Source organism: Nicotiana sylvestris, chromosome 8, assembly GCF_000393655.2.
Source record: "Nicotiana sylvestris chromosome 8, ASM39365v2, whole genome shotgun sequence".
In the NCBI taxonomy this organism is placed as follows: Eukaryota; Viridiplantae; Streptophyta; class Magnoliopsida; order Solanales; family Solanaceae; genus Nicotiana; species Nicotiana sylvestris.
The window spans coordinates 92,556,551-92,574,174 of NC_091064.1; the positions used below are offsets into that span (position 1 = coordinate 92,556,551).

General features: G+C 34.3%; 2 protein-coding genes and 1 long non-coding RNA gene across 3 annotated transcripts; all 3 read left to right on the forward strand.

Annotated features, from left to right (window-relative positions):
• The first annotated feature begins 2,568 nt into the window (after nucleotides 1-2,568).
• On the forward strand, nucleotides 2,569-4,262 carry LOC138875384 (uncharacterized). The gene is made up of 3 exons (XM_070154209.1): nucleotides 2,569-2,677; nucleotides 3,354-3,558; nucleotides 3,737-4,262. Exons 1-3 carry the CDS (start codon nucleotides 2,569-2,571, stop codon nucleotides 4,260-4,262), a joined length of 840 nt encoding a protein of 279 aa, XP_070010310.1.
• Nucleotides 4,263-4,790: 528 nt separating this feature from the next.
• On the forward strand, nucleotides 4,791-8,645 carry LOC138875385 (uncharacterized). Its single transcript, XM_070154210.1, has 2 exons — nucleotides 4,791-5,102; nucleotides 8,202-8,645. The coding sequence occupies exons 1-2, from the start codon at nucleotides 4,791-4,793 to the stop codon at nucleotides 8,643-8,645; spliced, it is 756 nt and encodes a 251-aa protein (XP_070010311.1).
• Nucleotides 8,646-16,758: 8,113 nt separating this feature from the next.
• On the forward strand, nucleotides 16,759-17,325 carry LOC104216823 (uncharacterized). Its single transcript, XR_708594.2, has 2 exons — nucleotides 16,759-17,050; nucleotides 17,138-17,325. It is a non-coding gene; the product is annotated as an uncharacterized lncRNA (long non-coding RNA).
• The last annotated feature ends 299 nt before the right edge of the window (nucleotides 17,326-17,624 follow it).

The following is a 17,624-nucleotide window of genomic DNA, read 5'->3' on the forward strand; positions in this document are numbered from 1 at the left end:
TTTCCAATTTTTCTCAAATACGGCCCGATTCACGTCATTTCAAGTCCGTTTCTTACCAAATTTCACAAACTCATCTAAAATCACATATAAGACCTATACCCGGCTCCGAAACCAAAATACGGGCCCGATACCATCAAGTTTTAAACAATTTCATTTTCAAAAACTCATAAATATTCCAGAAAACAATTTTCTTTAAAAATTCATTTCTCGGGTTTGGAACCTCAGAATTCGATTCCGGGCATACGCCCAAGTCTCGTATTTTTCCACGGACCCTCCAGGACCATCAAATCACGGGTCCGGGTCCGTTTACCCAAAATATTGATCGAAGTCAATTTAAATTCATTTTAAAGGCAAAATTCATCATTTTTCACAGATTTTTCACATATTGGCTTTCCGGCTACGTGTCCGAACTACGTATGCAAATCGAGATGATGCAGAAAGAGATTTTTAAGGCCTCGGAATACAAAATTTATTTTTAAGGTCATCACAACTTTTTATTTATCTTATTCTTATAAATGATAGTAGGAGTAGTACATTATTACAGGGCAGCAATATATGGTATTCCTCGATTCCTCCTCCTTGTAGCTTGCTGCCAATTTTAGGGTTTCACGCACTTGGGCTTGAAAATTTTTATTATTTTTCAAGAAAACATCGGTTTTGTGGCTGGTACAGTTGAAGCAGGGGATTTTCCTGGAGTTTCATCTGCAGCTTTGATCTTTCTCTGAGACCTTCCTTTGATCATATCCACCTCACCATCTTCGTTTATTACTACCATGTCATATGGAACTTTCTCTGCATAGTATTCTATATTCTTCTTGTCGTGGTGCCTGTAATTTTTTAATTAGGATACACGCGATTCAATGGGGTACATAAATACTACTCCCTCAGTTTTAATATTTGTCTTTTGAATTTGTGGTATAAAATGAGGCACATATATTTTATGTGACGATAAATCATTACATAAAGTTAAATTATTTTCAAAGTATGGAAAGAGATCATCGTTTTTAGCACGGGCTGAAAAGGAAATAGGTTCACATAAATTGAAATGGAGGGAGTATTAAACAATGCGTTTGAGTTATAAAATAAAATTTAAAAAATATAAGCTCTTGAAAATGACGAATATTAATCGGGGCATTTGCATCTATACCCGCTTTTTGTATCACGTTTTAACTTGTGCCCGCTTTGCAAAAAAAATTGCAAACATACCCACTTTTTCGCATAACTTCAGCATACGGGGCTGAAGTAGCAAAGGCAATCACGCAAAACTTCAGCATTCTAGTAGTCGGGCCTGAAGTTCAGCTCTAGAGCTGAAGTTTTTGTTTTTGTAACTGGCGAATTTCAGCTCTAGAGCTGAAGTTTTTGTTTTTTAACTGGCGAACTTCAGCTCTAGAGCTGAAGTTTTTGTTTGTAACTGGTGAAATTCAGTTCTAGAGCTGAAGTTTTTGTTTTGTAACTGGCGAACTTTAGCTCTAGAGCTGAAGTTTTGTTTTTGTAACTGGCGAACTTCAGCTCTAGAGCTGAAGTTTTTGTTTGTAACTGGTGAACATCAGTTCTAGAGCTGAAGTTTTTGTTTTGTAACTGGCGAACTTCAGCTCTAGAGCTGAATCACCACAATTAGCAGTGATTTTTTAAGAAAAATAGTGTACATCTTCTCATCTCAAACACGAATAAACATACAAAAACTCCAAAATTTTACAGCTCATCCTACTGGTAACTTAAACTTTTTCCTAAGACTAATTTGCTATAAATTTGGAGTAGAAGTACAACTGTCGAACTGTTCAACTAAAAAAAATTGACCTTATAACTAAAGCAACATTGCTTCTGGAGATAAATACCAGTTTATTTTGTAACTTGAAGAAGAAAACGAAGGAGGAGGAGAAAGGGGGTTAAAGTTATTTAAAAAGTGGGTACAAGTTAAAAGTTTTTAAACAAATGGGTATAGGTTAAATGGGGGCGACCAAATAGGATGCCCCGTGCAATTTTTACATATTAATCTTATTTAGTCAACAAAATAGATGACCTAGCTAACGCTAAGCTTGAGAATTCATATTGTAAACTTTAAAGGGATTTTTTCCTTCCTATACCATATATGAAATTTTATTACCAAATATGTGCATAGTATCTAAATTACCCACCTATTCCACATTTTTTCTACAATTTCTGTACCATTCGTTTATTAGGAATTAATAGGGCAGAATCTTCCCTTAATAACGCGCGAAAAATCAGGAAAGAATCTTGGGATTGATTTATTCTACATTAAATTCAAGTTTTGAAATGGAAAGGAGATTTCGCATCTGCGTAATTTACTCTTAAACTACAATTCAAAAAATTTTAAAAAAAGTACGAACAGCTTCAACAAACTACGAACAGCTTCAACAAACTGAATTCAAATTGTAGAATTCAAATCTTCGAGATTCAACAACTCAACATTGCTATATTTTGTTCTTCGTCGTTTTCAAAAATCAAATTGGCGATCATATATCTGTTCTTCATCTTTTTTTCTCTTAATCTAGAAATCCAAAAAAACCGGAAAAATTTAAAATAATACATCAGCAACAATACGCAATCATGTCTAAAATCACAATCATGCAACAATTGAATGGGAATTGGGATAACTATGGCAGATTTAGAGATTTTGAAGTTGATGCCATTGTGGTAGATGAGAATGCAAGCTACAGTATTCTGATTTCTACAATTGCAGAATAATTATCGATTGATACTTCAGAAAAAATTGTAGAAATCAAATACATGGTGAACGACAATTGTCCTCCAATGGAGATTAGGAATGATATGGGGGTTCGTGTGTATATGGAAACCAAAAAGGAGAATAAAAACTTAGGTTCATATCCGTTATGTATAAGTGTATGAGATTTCAATAAGAAATTGGCAATCACCAATGATAACACAAGTGCAGGTTTGTATAGTTCGAAATTGCATAGAATTATGGTTTTACGGTATTATCTACGAAATTACTACATTTACCTACAATTAAACTACAAATCAGTTTAATGAAAGAATAAAGCAATGTTGTTTTCAAAATTATCTACAAAGTTACTACATTTATACGACAAAATAAACTACAATCTATGATTAGAAATTGTTGATTTCAAAATGTTGTCTTCAAATAAAACTACAATCTATGTTTAGAACAAAATCTAGTCAAATAAAATACAAATCAGTTAAATTATGTATGAAGCAGTATTGTTTTCACAAATTTCTACAAATTGCAATAGTTATAGTACAATTTAACTACAATGTCTGACATCCTAAAATGGATGACTACAAAATTTTCACTATATCTACAAAGATTCTACAAAATTATAATGACACTGTTTATCTTTATTTTGATGCAGGTTCGTCTGGATCCCTAAAGTTACTTGATATTCCATCCTCTCCAGCTATAGAGGAATATCAAAGTGAAATAATAACAAAATCTATGCAAACTGCTATTGAAGAAGGACAAGTGTATCAGGACAAGCAAACTGTAGTTGCTGCAATGAAGCACTTTTCTGTGATGCACAAGTTCCAGTTCAGAGTTAAAAGATCTAGTCATAGAAGGTATGGAGATATTTGTGGAGAAAATATCATTAAAAGCAGTGTTTTACTCAAGATATGTGTTTTTTAAACATTGTAGTTACATTGTAGTTAAATTGTAGTTTATGTTACTCTATGTTAAAACAGTCCTTTTGTTGCATATACATTTATAATCTGTATTAAATATTGTATTTTTTTGTAGCTACGGGCTTGTATGCATTGGTGAAAACTGTAAATGGCACTTCAAGGCAACGTCAATTAATGAATCTGCAATGTTCAAGATAAGGAGTTTCAACCGACAACACACATGCTCCTTAATGGACGAAACATTCATACAGCGCAAACGTACTGCAGTTGTAGTTGGTAGCATGGTCATTCCAAAGTATTATGATCCTAAGACTGTTTACACACTAAAGGACATACAAACTGACATGTTATCCGAACACGAAGTGAACCTAAGCTACATGCAAGCATGGAGAGCAAAGGAAAAGGCTTTACAGTTTTTGAGAGGGAATCCGGCTGACTCCTATAGCAAATTACCCAAATATTTTTATATTCTTGAGGAGACTTATCCTGGTTCGATTGTTAAATTGAAGAAGACAGTAAATGAATGTTTCTTATACGCATTTGTTGCTCTTTGTACATCAACAAGTGGTTGGAAATATTGTAGGCCAGTAGTAGTGGTTGATGGGACATTCTTAAAGTCAGCCTACTGGGGATTATGCTGACAGCAAGCACCATGGGTGCAGCAGGTAAAAAGTGTAAAAATTTTGTAGTTATTTTGTAGGCAGTCTATAAAATGTAGATACATTGTAGTAATTTTGTAGTTATTTTGTAGCTATTACATGAAATGTAGATAAATCGTCTATATTATGAAGATATATTGTAGTTGTTATGTATTTATTTTTTTATATACATTTTCAAAGCTGCCAATTAATATTTTATGAATTAATAATGTAGGTACAATATTGCCCTTGGCATATACTGTGGTTTCTGAAAACGACGCATCTTGGAAGTGGTTCTTTGAGCAATTCAAGCAGGCATATGGTGAAAGACTTTCAATGTGTGTCGTTTAAAATAGGAATGAGAGTATACTAAAGGCAACATCAATTGTCTATCCGGGCATGCCACACTACTCTTGCATGTGGCATATTTGGACAAATATAAGGTCAAAATTCAAGAAGGGTCATCTACAATTACATGAATTGTACTTTGCTACAGTACGGTCATACACTCTGGATGAATTTAATGAAAGGATGCCGAAGATTGAAGAGGTAGACTCGCGTATGAAATCTTACCTATATGATATTGGCTATCATAGATGGTCACGAGTACATGCAACAGTGGATAGAACGTGGACAATGACATCAAATATTGCAGAGTCGTTGAACACTGTAACAAAAGATGCAAGAGAGCTACCGATATTTGACCTTTTAGAGTATATGCGGACACTGCTAGAACATTGGACCAACGAGAAGTTATTGAAGGCGAAGGGTACTTTCACATTTCTTGGGTCCAAATTCAACAAAGAATTAGAGAACAACAGAACATTATCTCAGAAGCTTAGGGTAAGATCTGTTTATTTGGTGCAAAAAAAATAAATTACGTAATATTGTGACGACCCGAAGGGTCATCACCGTAGTTCTTCCTTGTTCCGCGCTTTCGAGGCCTTGAAAACCTCGCTTTTAGTTGCCTTGATTGGCGTGCGTAGTTCGAGCGCGTAGCCGGAAAGTTTTTATGTTAGAATATGTGAATTATGTGAAACATTTGATGAATTTTGGTATTAATATGCATAATGTTGACATCGGTCAACATTTTGGGTAAACAGACCCGGACCTGTGATTCGACGGTCCCGGAGGGTCCGTAGAAAAATATGGGACTTGGGCGTGTGCCCGGAATCAAATTCTGAGGTCCCAAGCCCGAGAAATGAATTTTTGAAAGAAATTGTTTTTCTGAAATTTGATATGAAAATTTGAAATGAAAAGGAGTTAGAAAATATAGGTATCGGGCTCGTATTTTGGTTCCGACGCCCGGTACAAGTCTTAAATATGTGTTAAGCACTATCTGTAAAGTTTGGCTAAAAACGGACGTCATATGACGTGTTTCGGACTAAAAATGGAGAATTTGAGTTATGAAAGTTGAAGAAAAGAAAATCATGTGTTTGAGGCTTGATCCTATGTATATGATGTTATTTTGGCGATTTGATCGCACGAGTAAGTCCGTAAGATATTTTTAAGGTTGTGTGCATGTTTGGTTTGGAGCCCCGAGGGCTCGGGTGAGTTTTGAATGGGGCCTGGGAGGTCTTGGACTTAAGAATATGCAGGTTCAGGTGTTGCAGACACCACCGCGGCCGCGGTCATTTTCGCGCGGTCCGCGCTGGAGACGCACGGCCGCGATGCCTTTTTGTGCGGTCCGCGTGGCTGAGTCTGAGGGCTAGGGTTTCACGTCAACCAGCGCGGCCGCGCACCAAAACAATGCGGTCCGCGCTGGAAGGGTTCAGAGAAGCCCCAATTTTTCTCCCACTCGGCGCGGCCGCAACACATTTTTGTGCGGTCCGCGCCAGGTCCTCAGAAAGGTATACAAGTTCGGAAAATCTCAGTCATTTTTCACTTTTCAAAAACCCAAAACCTAAGAGGCGATTTTCCAAACAACTTTTCTTCTCCAAAACGATTGGTAAGTGATTTCTAACTTAATTTCTTTATTCCTTAACATCTTTTAACATAATTTCAACTTCAAATCAAAGATTTTCATGGGGAAAATTGGGTGTTTTGGGTAGAACCTAGGTTTTCTACAAATTGAGAAGTTGGACCTCAATTTGGGGTCCGATTTAAAAACAAATCATATATTTGGATTCATGGGGGAATGGGTAACCGGGTTTTGGTCCGAACCTCGAGTTTCGACCACGTGGGTCCGGGGGTATTTTTGACCTTTTTGGGAAAAACCTTGAAAAATCTATTTTCATGCATTGGGGATGATTCATTTAGTAATTATTAATGTGATTAAGTAACTTATGACTAGATTCGAGCGGATTGGTGGTGGAATCAAGAGGTAAAGCTATACTAGAAGCGTGAGTTGAGTTTGGAGCATTCGAGGTAAGTGTTTGTTCTAACTTTGGCTTGAGGGATTAGGATTTGGATATTATTTGCTACGTGTTAACTGTGGAGTACGGTGTATAGGCATGGTGACGGTTATCTATACACCGGAGTCTAGCATGACCGTGAGTCGTAGTTGCTTTAAAATTCGAAAGATGTGAAACAGTTGAGCTAATTACTTGCTAATATAATTATGAAGTGATAGTTGAGAAGCAAATGAGTTAAAGAAGGAAATGTGGTATTTTTCCCTTGCCGGGACCTATTGTTGATTTGTTCTCCCTTGCCGGGATGTTTAATCTTGTTGTATATTCCCTTTCCCGATTGGTTGTGACTGATGATTGGGTGAGGAAGAGCGATTATGCACGAAGAGTCTTTCCGTGCCATGTTTTGATAATTATGCACGAAGGGTCTTTCCGTGCCATGTTTTGATAATTATGCACGAATGGTCTTTCCGTGCCATGTTTTGATAATTATGCACGAAGGGTCTTTCCATGCCATGTTTTGATAATTATGCACGAAGGGTCTTTCCGTGCCATGTTTTGATAATTATGCACGAAGGGTCTTTCCGTGCCATGTCTCTAGTTATTTGAGCACGAAGGGTCATTCTGTGCCTTGATGTGAGAGTTATGTGAGGAAAAGCACGAAGGGTGATGTCGTGCACTATATTTGACAGTTTTGGTGAGAATTGAGAGTAAAAGCACGAAGGATGGTGTCGTGCCGTTGTTGATTCACTTGCTCTCTTTCATAGATGTTAATTATTCAGTTTCCATCTCTCTGTTCGTTGGTCTTATATCTAAATTGTTACACCCCACAGCATGTCCCCTCCCTATTATCTGTTTAAATTCTGTATATCTTTCCGTTGTTGCACATATATCTGTACAGGTTATTTGAGGTAGGTCCGGTCTAGCCTCGTCACTACCTCGCCGGGGTTAGGCCAGGCACTTACCAGCACATGGGGTCGGTTGTGCTGATGCTACACTTCTGTGCCCTTTTTGTGCACAGATTCGGGAGTAGCTTACGGACCGCAGTAGCAGTAGATTGGGAGCGTGCCTTCAGTCCAGAGACTCCTAGGTAGTTTGCTGGCGTGTGTGGGCCCTGAGTCTCATCTATTTTATTTCTGTTTGTTTTCATTGTATCGAAGCAGACTCCTTATGTATTTTCTTTCAAACTCTTATTTGTAGTATCTTATAGTAGTCCGTGAGTATTGTGACACTAAATCTTGGGTAGAGGATGATGTTAATTTTTCCGCATTTTCGTTCATTTAATATTAAATTAAGACTTCCGCTTGAATTTATTGTTTTTATTATTATCTTGTTGAAAATTAGTTGAAAAGGTATGTTAAGGTTAGCTTGCCTAGCTCCGACAGTAGGCGCCATCACGACTCCTGACGGTGGGGAATTCGGGTCGTGACAAATATGCAGTGTTTCCAGATTGTAGATAAATTGTAGTCAAATTGTAGATAATTGTAGGTTGTAGATAAGGTGTAGAATATTTGTAGATGATTTGTAGATAAGTTGTAGATAATCTATTTTTATGATTGAGATAATATTTTTTATGTTTGCTCTGCAATTATAGGTGAGGGCTTCAACAGATCATATACATACTGTGTTAGATGTTGTGAAGCGGTACATTGTGTGTCTAGAAAACAAGAAATGTAGCTGTGGCCAATTCCAACTTGAAGAACTTCCATGTGCGCATGCTTTGGCAGCATTAAGGTATAGGAATGAAACATATGAAAACTATCGCTCTCCATATTACACAAGGGAGAGCCTTCTGCGTACGTATGAATTACCAGTAAATCCTCTTCCTGATGAAAGCAAATGGAATGTGCCACAACATATTTTGAATGAGGTAGTAAATCCACCGATGGGAGATAAAAGGCAGCCAGGGAGACCTCAAAAGGAAAGATATAAAACATATGATGAAATAAAGTCAAAGAAGTACAAGGTGTCATGTGGAAATTGTGGAGGTGAAGGGCATAACAAAAGATCTTGCAAGAATGCGCCCAAGAAGAAATGAATATCATGTAGTTAGAATAGTTATTCAAACTAACTGTTAGTGAGTTAAAGTTAGCAGATTTTTTGTGTAATCGTTTAAGTTTTTAAAGATAACTATGAAGTAGGCTACAATTTGTTTATGTGTGTTTAATATGCTTTTATGTATTGTGTCAGGCATCTAAATTTGTCTTTGATATAGTGTAATTAAATTTTAATATTTATTATCTACAATACAACTGATATTAAAAAAGTAACTTTAATGTAAAGTGTTTCCAGATTGTAGGTAAAATATAGGTTAAATGTAGTTAAATTGTTGTCTTGGTAATAATTTGTAGATGATTTGTAGATTGTGGATAATATATTTCTATGATTGGAGTATTTATTTCTTCTGTTGGTTGTATAATATAACTTCAACTGACAGTTATATACAGATATTACCTAGAACTTAAAGGTATTTCATAAAAATTATGAACATATACAACTACAAAATTATATACAATAACTACATTGAGGGTTTCCAAAATGTAGATATTGTGAAGATTATTTGTAGGCAAACTGTATTCTAACATCAAAATACTCATGTTTAATATAATAAAGATACAGTGCTGTAACACAACCAATTTATATTCAAGTGAACAACTAATAATGAAAGATAAAATAACAAAACAAAAAGGTATGCTGCAATAAAAAATAAAAATTTTGTTCATAAAGCAATGTATTCTCCTTCAACTACAAATTGACATCAACTAAACTAGGAAAACAGGACACTATTTCTTCTTTCTCTCGACCCTAGTCTTCTCATTCAAAGCAGGAGCACTTTTCCTCCTTGCTAGCCTGCCTGTAACCTCACTTTCACTGATTGACCCATCTTCTTGCTTCTTTATAGCATAGTCCCATAGGAGAGCTCCATAGCATCTACGGTGTTGGTCGATATCCGAAAGGTCTTCTGAAGGGATTGACAGATCTCCAAGGCTAACATACTCCGCAAAAGCAGCCACAAATACACCACAATCGTTGCATAAGACAAAAAAAATTATTTAACAAATGATTATAAAAAAAAATTAAACATCTAGAAAGAGAGAATAATTTTTTTACAGTGATCCTTCCTTTTGCTATGGAATCTCCGCAACCATCCACTATATGTTGAGAGGGTTTGTAACTAGTTTCTCAATGTATGCCTTTGTGGTCTTGAAATCAATGTCTTTACGCTTCCCGTAGAAACCAGTGCAGGACAAATACAGAGGGATAATGATTGAAAACTTATCAACACATGATTCAACAGCATTATGATGGTGTGAAGACACCATAGAATCATACACATAAAGTTGTCTGTCCGCTATGTCGAAAACGACCAACAACCAATGGAAATTCTCTGCAATGTTCACGGGCATGATGACATAGTCAACTTCATCCCAGGCAACATTAGCAAGAAGTCTATACCCAAGAATATATTCTGCAACATCATCATCGGGTTTAACAACCGAATACTTTTTTCTGGCGGAGAACTTATGAACTTCTCATAGATTTGTTCAATCTTTGACTTGAACAAGCAATCGGTTGTTGTAAACCTAGTGTTGTTGTTGGGGCCATATTTGCCTCTTTTTCTCAAGTAATACATAATAACATCAATGTGCTGCAAAATAAAATAAAATCTACTATAAGCTACAGTGTAACTACAATTATCAATAAAGCAACTACACTTTAAACTACAAAGCCAGAATTCAACTAATCTAACAAATAGCTACACTTTAGCTGCTATACACAGCAACACATGGAACACAGCAGCTACCATAAGGTCTCAATAATATCTACATTCAAACTACAATTAATATTATAAGTCTTCAACTTGCTCTATAATTTAACTACAAATTAACTACAATCATGAAATACAGATATACCAATTCTGTCTAAATTATCAAATATAAAATTTTTACATACAATTCATCATCAAATATGATACATAAAGTCCAACCTAAATACAATCACACTATAAATAATAAGAGCAGCATTTATAAGAAATGTCTACATTATATTTACAATTTATAATAAAAGGCATGGTCACATATTTCATATCTACAATATAACTACAATTATACTACAAAACAGAAGACAAAATATATCTTGTGAATTTATTCTTTGATACTTACCGAGTCATTGAGGACTTGTCCGGGGTGAGCAAGGGAATAAAACCAGTCCTTCTTATCCACCTTTTCAACTCCAAGGTCTAACCAAGGCTTGATTTGGTTATCCTTTATGGAAAAGGGAGCCTTCCTCCTGTAACAACAAATAAATGTCCAATCAAAAAAATCACAGAATGAATTACATATTTAAACTTTAAAATGCTGAAATGAAAGTGTCAAATTAAGCATTCATACCTCTTAGATACTTTGTCACTACGGTGGTATAACCACTTGTTGAACTTATCTAACACATCAGAATCTACATTTTCACCTATAAGAGTTGTGAAGGGGTGCTAGAGGTAGAAAATATTAGGTCCAATAGAGTTGCTGCCTCCAGAACTATATAGAGGTATGAAAGGTAATCGTGCATGTTTCTCCGGTTGCCTGGTTCTCCCCGGATAAATAGGGGTTGCTTCATCTGGTATGGGCTCGCCATACTTAACCAATTGTGTTAAGTTGTCTGGCAAATCAAAGTCATCCAATGTCACACCCTTCTTATCAATGCCTGATCCTTCAGAAACAACTTCATCCACATGATGTGCATCTTTACCTTCATTTAGCTGTTTCTCAATAACTTGTTCTGTCTGACCTGCTACTGTCACTCCGTGAATGGGGGACTGTGCATTGATATCTTCAATATCTATTACATAAAACATAACTTACTTAACATGAATGTAAAATTGTATAAACAACAATTATTTATTCTGAATGAAAGTATGATATTATACCTGCTTGTTCTACCTCAACTGCTTCTTAAAATTCTGAATATAAGTCAACATGTTCTGGAACATGTTCTGGACAAACTGCAACTTCAATTTATAATTAAAAAAAGATAAATAATACTAGATAATGTTGCCTTGAAAGTTGTAGATATACGTAGGAAGTTGTAGATAAAATGTGAATAATAAAACTATGCTCTATAAATTTTTATACTAAGTGTATATATTTGTAGGTATTTTGTAGATACATGTGTTGCTTGTGCTTGCATGCACTTGATCACCAATATTGAACTGAAATTGCTGGTTGTTCACTCCTTGTTGTTGGTCATTGTTTTTGGTTGAACTACCAGCAAACTAAAGATTTTATGTTAGTTTGAGTATATTGTTTCATATGTCATAATTTGTTTTGGTATATAAATATATGTCAACTCTTACCTTTGCCTCATCCACATCATATTTCCTGTTTATCAAATTCAAAGCACTCTTCACAGAATCATCTATAAACACTCGAAGGTCATGGAGTTCTTCAAATACAGCCTTCCTAAAATCCTCTAACTTTCCATCAACCTAAAAGTTAAAAATATAGTTAGTTGGTAATTTTATTCAAATAAATTACAAATCAGTTTAATTATGTACGAGGCAGTATTGTTTTCACAATTGTCTACAAATTGCTACAGTTATACTATAATTTAACTACAACGTGTGCAATCCCAACAGGGTTGACTATAGAATTATGCTACAATTTAACTACAATGTATACTACATAAATTGTTATGAAATGTAGATAAATTGTAGCAAATATGTAAATATATTGTAGTTAATAATATTACCTGCTCAATTCTCTTTTCTAGCTTCCTGAGCTTCTTAGCCACAGATTCCTTGTCCTCTTGACAATCTGTATGTTTGGGTTCCAATGTTGGAGAATCAGCATTTGGAACCTCTGATGATCTTGCACCTTGTTCATCTTCATACTCAATCTTGTTTGGCAGAGTAAGCACTCCAATCTCTTCTCCAGACTCAGTCATGCTTGTGAACTGAATGATGAAAAAAATAGTTCATTCCACTAAGGCTGAAAATGTAGACTAATTGTAGATATTATGAAGGTAAATGTAGCAACATACAAAACTGGAAAAAAATACCTTAATCCACTCAGGCTTGATCATCTTCTCTTCAAAAGCAGTTAACCAAATCTGCCCCTTAGTAGCTGACCATCTTAATATGCGAGGTATTGAGTCAGAACACCTCGTAGCAAGCTCTGTGCTGACGGTCGAGCAACACTCATAAAGCCACACTGCAAGGCTAATGAGCATCCCCGTATGAGATAAGAATGTACACGGGGATTTAGACGATGCCTAACGGATTCCATAACCCGATTGAACGATTTAATACCCCATGGGTATGACTCAAACTGACCAGACTCTACCAAATAGAGCCTAAAGTGGTCTGTAAAAGATACATGGTCTTTGTCATAAGGGCAAACAAAAAATTCTAAAAGATAAAGAATGCACAACTTGACTGCATCCTCATCGTTTACCCAAGATCTATTTGTTACTATGTTTTTCAAATACCACTTCTCTACTCTTTTTTTGTTAGGAAAATAGCTATTCATTAATTTGCTAACATAACTAGAAGTATATCCATAATCTGTAAACTGATTCACACAATTTAAACCGGTAATTAAACCAAACTCTCTCAATAAAAAAAATCAATTTTCCCCCTTCAAGTGGACTGAAAAAAATGATTCATTAAACTTAGACAGTTCATACTTCATCAGAAGATGAATAGCTTGGTTTTGCATGCAAATAGAGAGGAGAGACAATAAGTAACCAAAATAAGTGTTTTTAAAAAGTTTTAAAGCATTTGGAGACAATAACTCTTTTATCTGGCTAGGAATGCTAGGATCACACAAAGTGTGGAATCTAAGCACCCCATAAGCCATATTATGTGGGGCAAAATAATGTCCAACTTAAGCCTTCTTAAAAGAGACTAAGTGTCTCATTTCTTACCAAATCCTCTCTGAACTCGAACTAATCAACTCGATCACATAAAACACGGATAACGAAGCGTAAAGAAGCTGAAATGGGAAAATAGAGCGGTAACTCATAAGACGACTGGTCGGGTCATCACATTTATTATTTCTTATGTATGTTAGTGTCACCGTATATATAATAGACAAAGTGAAAACTGATCTTCTATTATATATAGAGGTTAACTTTGAAGAAAAATATGCACATCATGCTACTGAAAAACTTAGATACACCGAATAGCTTATGTAATAGTACACAGATAGTATATAGAGTTTTGACAATAGTGTAATACATGCAAATATTAAGATACTGGTCAATGTGCTTTTAAGTATATTCTTATCCCTAAATTCAACTTTCGTCTTTCGAAACTAAGGAATATCCTTTTAAATTTGCGTGAAAATAATTTTTGGTACGTTTATGTTTTACAAATATAATACATAAAGCACAAGGACAAATATCCTAAATATTGGACTATATATATCACAATATATTTTCTTGCACGAACAATTGTGCCCTTTCAAGAGGGATATACAAAATGATAAATTATTTCACATTAGTAAACTGCATAAAAATGAAGCATTAATCTACATATTATCTACATATAACTACACAATCACTACACAAATAGCTAAAAACAAATCAGGAAGAAAAAATACATACAAATCTGCTTCAAAAAAATACAGCCTACCCAAACATATAACTACAAAACACTACAAGATATCTACAGATATAAACATTATCTACAAAAATGCAGGAAGAAAAAAGTAACTACAGCTCTGTTTCAAAATTTAAAAGCTAACGACAATATAACTACAAAACGACTACAAAATAACTACAATTATAAACTGTAGAAAATCACAACTACAAATAATCTACAAAATTAAGACAACTAATCTACAATTTACTAAAACACTTAAAAAAGAGATTTTTACATCCAAAACAAAACTAAAAAACTGGAAACGAAAATAATAAATGTTTACCTTCACCAAATTTTTTTCTGAACCAGTTTTGGGAGTTTTTTGGACTGTTTCTTCGTTTTTTTGTTTTGAGGAAGCAGGAGACAACTTGGGTTTTTAACTATTGGAATTTTAGGGACATCTTCAGCAAAGTCGTCATCTACACATACCTTTTTCCCCTTTCTTTTGAGTTGTTTGCCGCCTGGTGTAGCACTTCCTCCAGCATCTACATCGTGCATTTGCTTTATTCTCATCTCGGCATGGATTTGTCTAGGAGATGAACTGTGAGTAGTAGGTTCCATTCCATGTGTAGATTTTACTTGTTTTTGTGGTGATTTGGTTGTTAAAACACCCAAATCGAAAGAGGGGATATCACCTACTATAGATTTTTTAGGTGTTTTTTTGGGAGATTTGATGTTCTTCATGGTTTAACTTCAACTTGACTAAAGATGGGAACGAATTTTGTAGAATGATAACTTCAATATTTGGTGAATTTAAATGGAGAATAATGAAGAACGTGGGTAGCTTTTGTTCTGTAAAGAAGAAAACAGACGCTAAACGTGGGGGAGTGAAGGGTAAAGGTAAAACGTGGGGGGAGTTACGGGTAAAGGTAAAACGTGGGGAGGGGGGGTTGAGCTGAAAAGAAAGAGAAACGTGGGAATATACGGTCCTATAATTATACCTCATATAAATGCCCCATTAATTATATCCCTGTTTTAAATTATGGTATATAAATGGTAATTTAGTATACTAAATGTAATTATCTCTAGCCTTAAACATTGAGGGTAATAAGGTTTCATATGTGGCATAGGAAGGTAAAAATTCCAACTTTAAAATTTAAATATTAGTTTATCTAAAATTTAAAATATTAAATTCTTGAGATTTGAAGGTCGGATATATTCATTCTAGTATATTCTTAATATCTTAACTTTTATATTTTATTTTTATCTCCTTGCAAAAATTTTGCTAAATTTGGTTATTATCACATCTTCAAATCAACAGGACCATTAAGAAGTTTCATCAAAATTATCAACATTAATTTTTATTAAAAAATAAGAAGAAAGAAGGTGGTTAAAAATTTACTGCTTTCCTAACATTACCCACACAAAAATAATGGTTCTTATTGATTATTAAGGTCATGAATTTTAGAAAAGTTAAAGTGGTTGCTATCTAACTTTATTACCGAGCATCTAATTTAGTTTAAATATGATTAAAATAATTCTGAAAAAAAAAATAGACAAGCTTAGAAATAAGTGGTTTCCAAATGATTCCAAATTAGTTAAAACGACCATAAATTCTAGGAAACTTAAAGGAGAAAAGTAGGATTCTTATTAGTTTTTACATGATTAGGAATACTTGTGGTAAATTCATAATTACATAGGAGACCACACAAATTTATTTTTTATGTAGTATATGTCATATATTTGTTAGTATAAAATTATCGCTATTTAAAATTGAGTTTAAGAAAGATATATGAATAAATTCAAAATTAAAGCGAAGACAAAAGCTTGAAATAAAAGCCTTAATAACGATCCATAACGTTTAAACCCACGGAAACGTGAAAGGATTAGATTTAAGGAAAATAGATGCACAATTTAAATGTGAATTATATAAAGTAAAATATTACTCGATTTTAAAGTCCTTAATATTAGGATTTTCTACATATTTCAAATAAGAAAAAAAAAGAAAAAAAATATTAGTTAATTAATATTAAAAAATAATTAATTATAAATTTGTTCAGTGTAAAATTTATTTTTAAAGAATAGAAAAGAGGAACGATATTTTTATTTTTGAAATAACATAAATATAGATATAGATATAGATAGATTAGAAAGATTTTTATACAACCTTACAGGTAAATAATGAGTAGAATTCAGTAATACAAGTAACCTTCAATAGAATAAAATTAATTGCGGTGATAGTGTAAAGAGTGATTACAAGGGCATGATATTAATACCTGTCGAATACTACTAGGTTTGGTTGAAGGCTAGTGATCAAATGAAGAACGAGGAATTTCAGTGGATGGCCCATCTCAGTTCTGATTTTTGGTTCTACCTAAATGAAATATCAGAAAGCAAACTCCAGTTGTAGAAATCATTTAAATAAAGGGATGATATATGATAGGCAGTGACGTACCCCATATTTTTGGCAAAGGTCAATTAAATACTGAACTTTGTGATACTTAGCATACTCACTTCTCCAGTACTGGTCCCTTTTTTTTGGAACTTATTCAAAATCCACACTCCAGATGTCCGACCATGTCTTCGTGGAGACTATATATATATAAAAAAACGCAAAAGCAATTAAGCAAAAATATACCTATATATTTACAACTCTAGGAAATGATTTTAACATGAAAGTATACGAGGAATATTGAGCCAGGGCATCATGCCAAGAATGGTAACAGTGCAGCATGATTTCAAGGCAACATTCTTGAGAGTCCATTCAAGAGGTTCAATGGAGAATTCTTTTAATGCATCCATAACTATAAGCACATGTTTAGGAACATCTGATGACCCCATGAGTGTCAGTTGAAAGTTGAAATGTATTTTCTTCCCCAAGTTGTTCTCTTCTATATTAGTAGCCATAGCCTCCATTTTAATTATTTCTTTTCTTTTTTTTTTTTTTGAAGGAGAACGGAAGGGATTTGCTCAAGGGCTTTCAGATAGTTATATAGAAGTTTTCAGGAGCTGAAGAAGAGGAAGAATGAAACAGGAATATAATTTGTTCGATGTTAACAAGAAATGCTTTATAAAACCTATGATGTAAAAGAACATCATGCAAAGAAGCCAAATAAGTTGCCTGGTTTGAGGTGATCTCCTTTCTCTTTGTTTATTGGAGATTCTTGGATCCCAACTCTTTCTTACGACAAGCTCAAAAATAACTCTGAACTAAGCACGTATTTTACTCCTAAAACAAATCTAACACATAGGAAAGCTCCATTGGTTTTCTGCATTCTAAAGAGGTTACATCTTTTTTATTAGTGGTTTCTTTTGCACAACCAGTAATTGGAAGTTACAATTATTTTTTGTCTCAAAATTCTAAAACTTGATTATTCAAATATTCAAGTTTTAGATATTAACCACAAGTAGGCATTCTGGTTTTGAAAGCGCGAGATT

What these genes read in the sequence shown, in the direction of transcription:
- LOC138875384 (XM_070154209.1), top strand. Translation starts at nt 2,569, where the DNA reads ATGTCTAAAATCACAATCATGCAACAATTGAATGGGAATTGGGATAAC. An exon ending in AGATGAGAATGCAAGCTACA is followed by an intron (nt 2,678 to 3,353) that starts GTATTCTGATTT and finishes ATTTTGATGCAG; the next exon opens with GTTCGTCTGGATCCCTAAAG. An exon ending in AAAAGATCTAGTCATAGAAG is followed by an intron (nt 3,559 to 3,736) that starts GTATGGAGATAT and finishes ATTTTTTTGTAG; the next exon opens with CTACGGGCTTGTATGCATTG.
- LOC138875385 (XM_070154210.1), top strand. Translation starts at nt 4,791, where the DNA reads ATGCCGAAGATTGAAGAGGTAGACTCGCGTATGAAATCTTACCTATAT. An exon ending in CATTATCTCAGAAGCTTAGG is followed by an intron (nt 5,103 to 8,201) that starts GTAAGATCTGTT and finishes CTGCAATTATAG; the next exon opens with GTGAGGGCTTCAACAGATCA.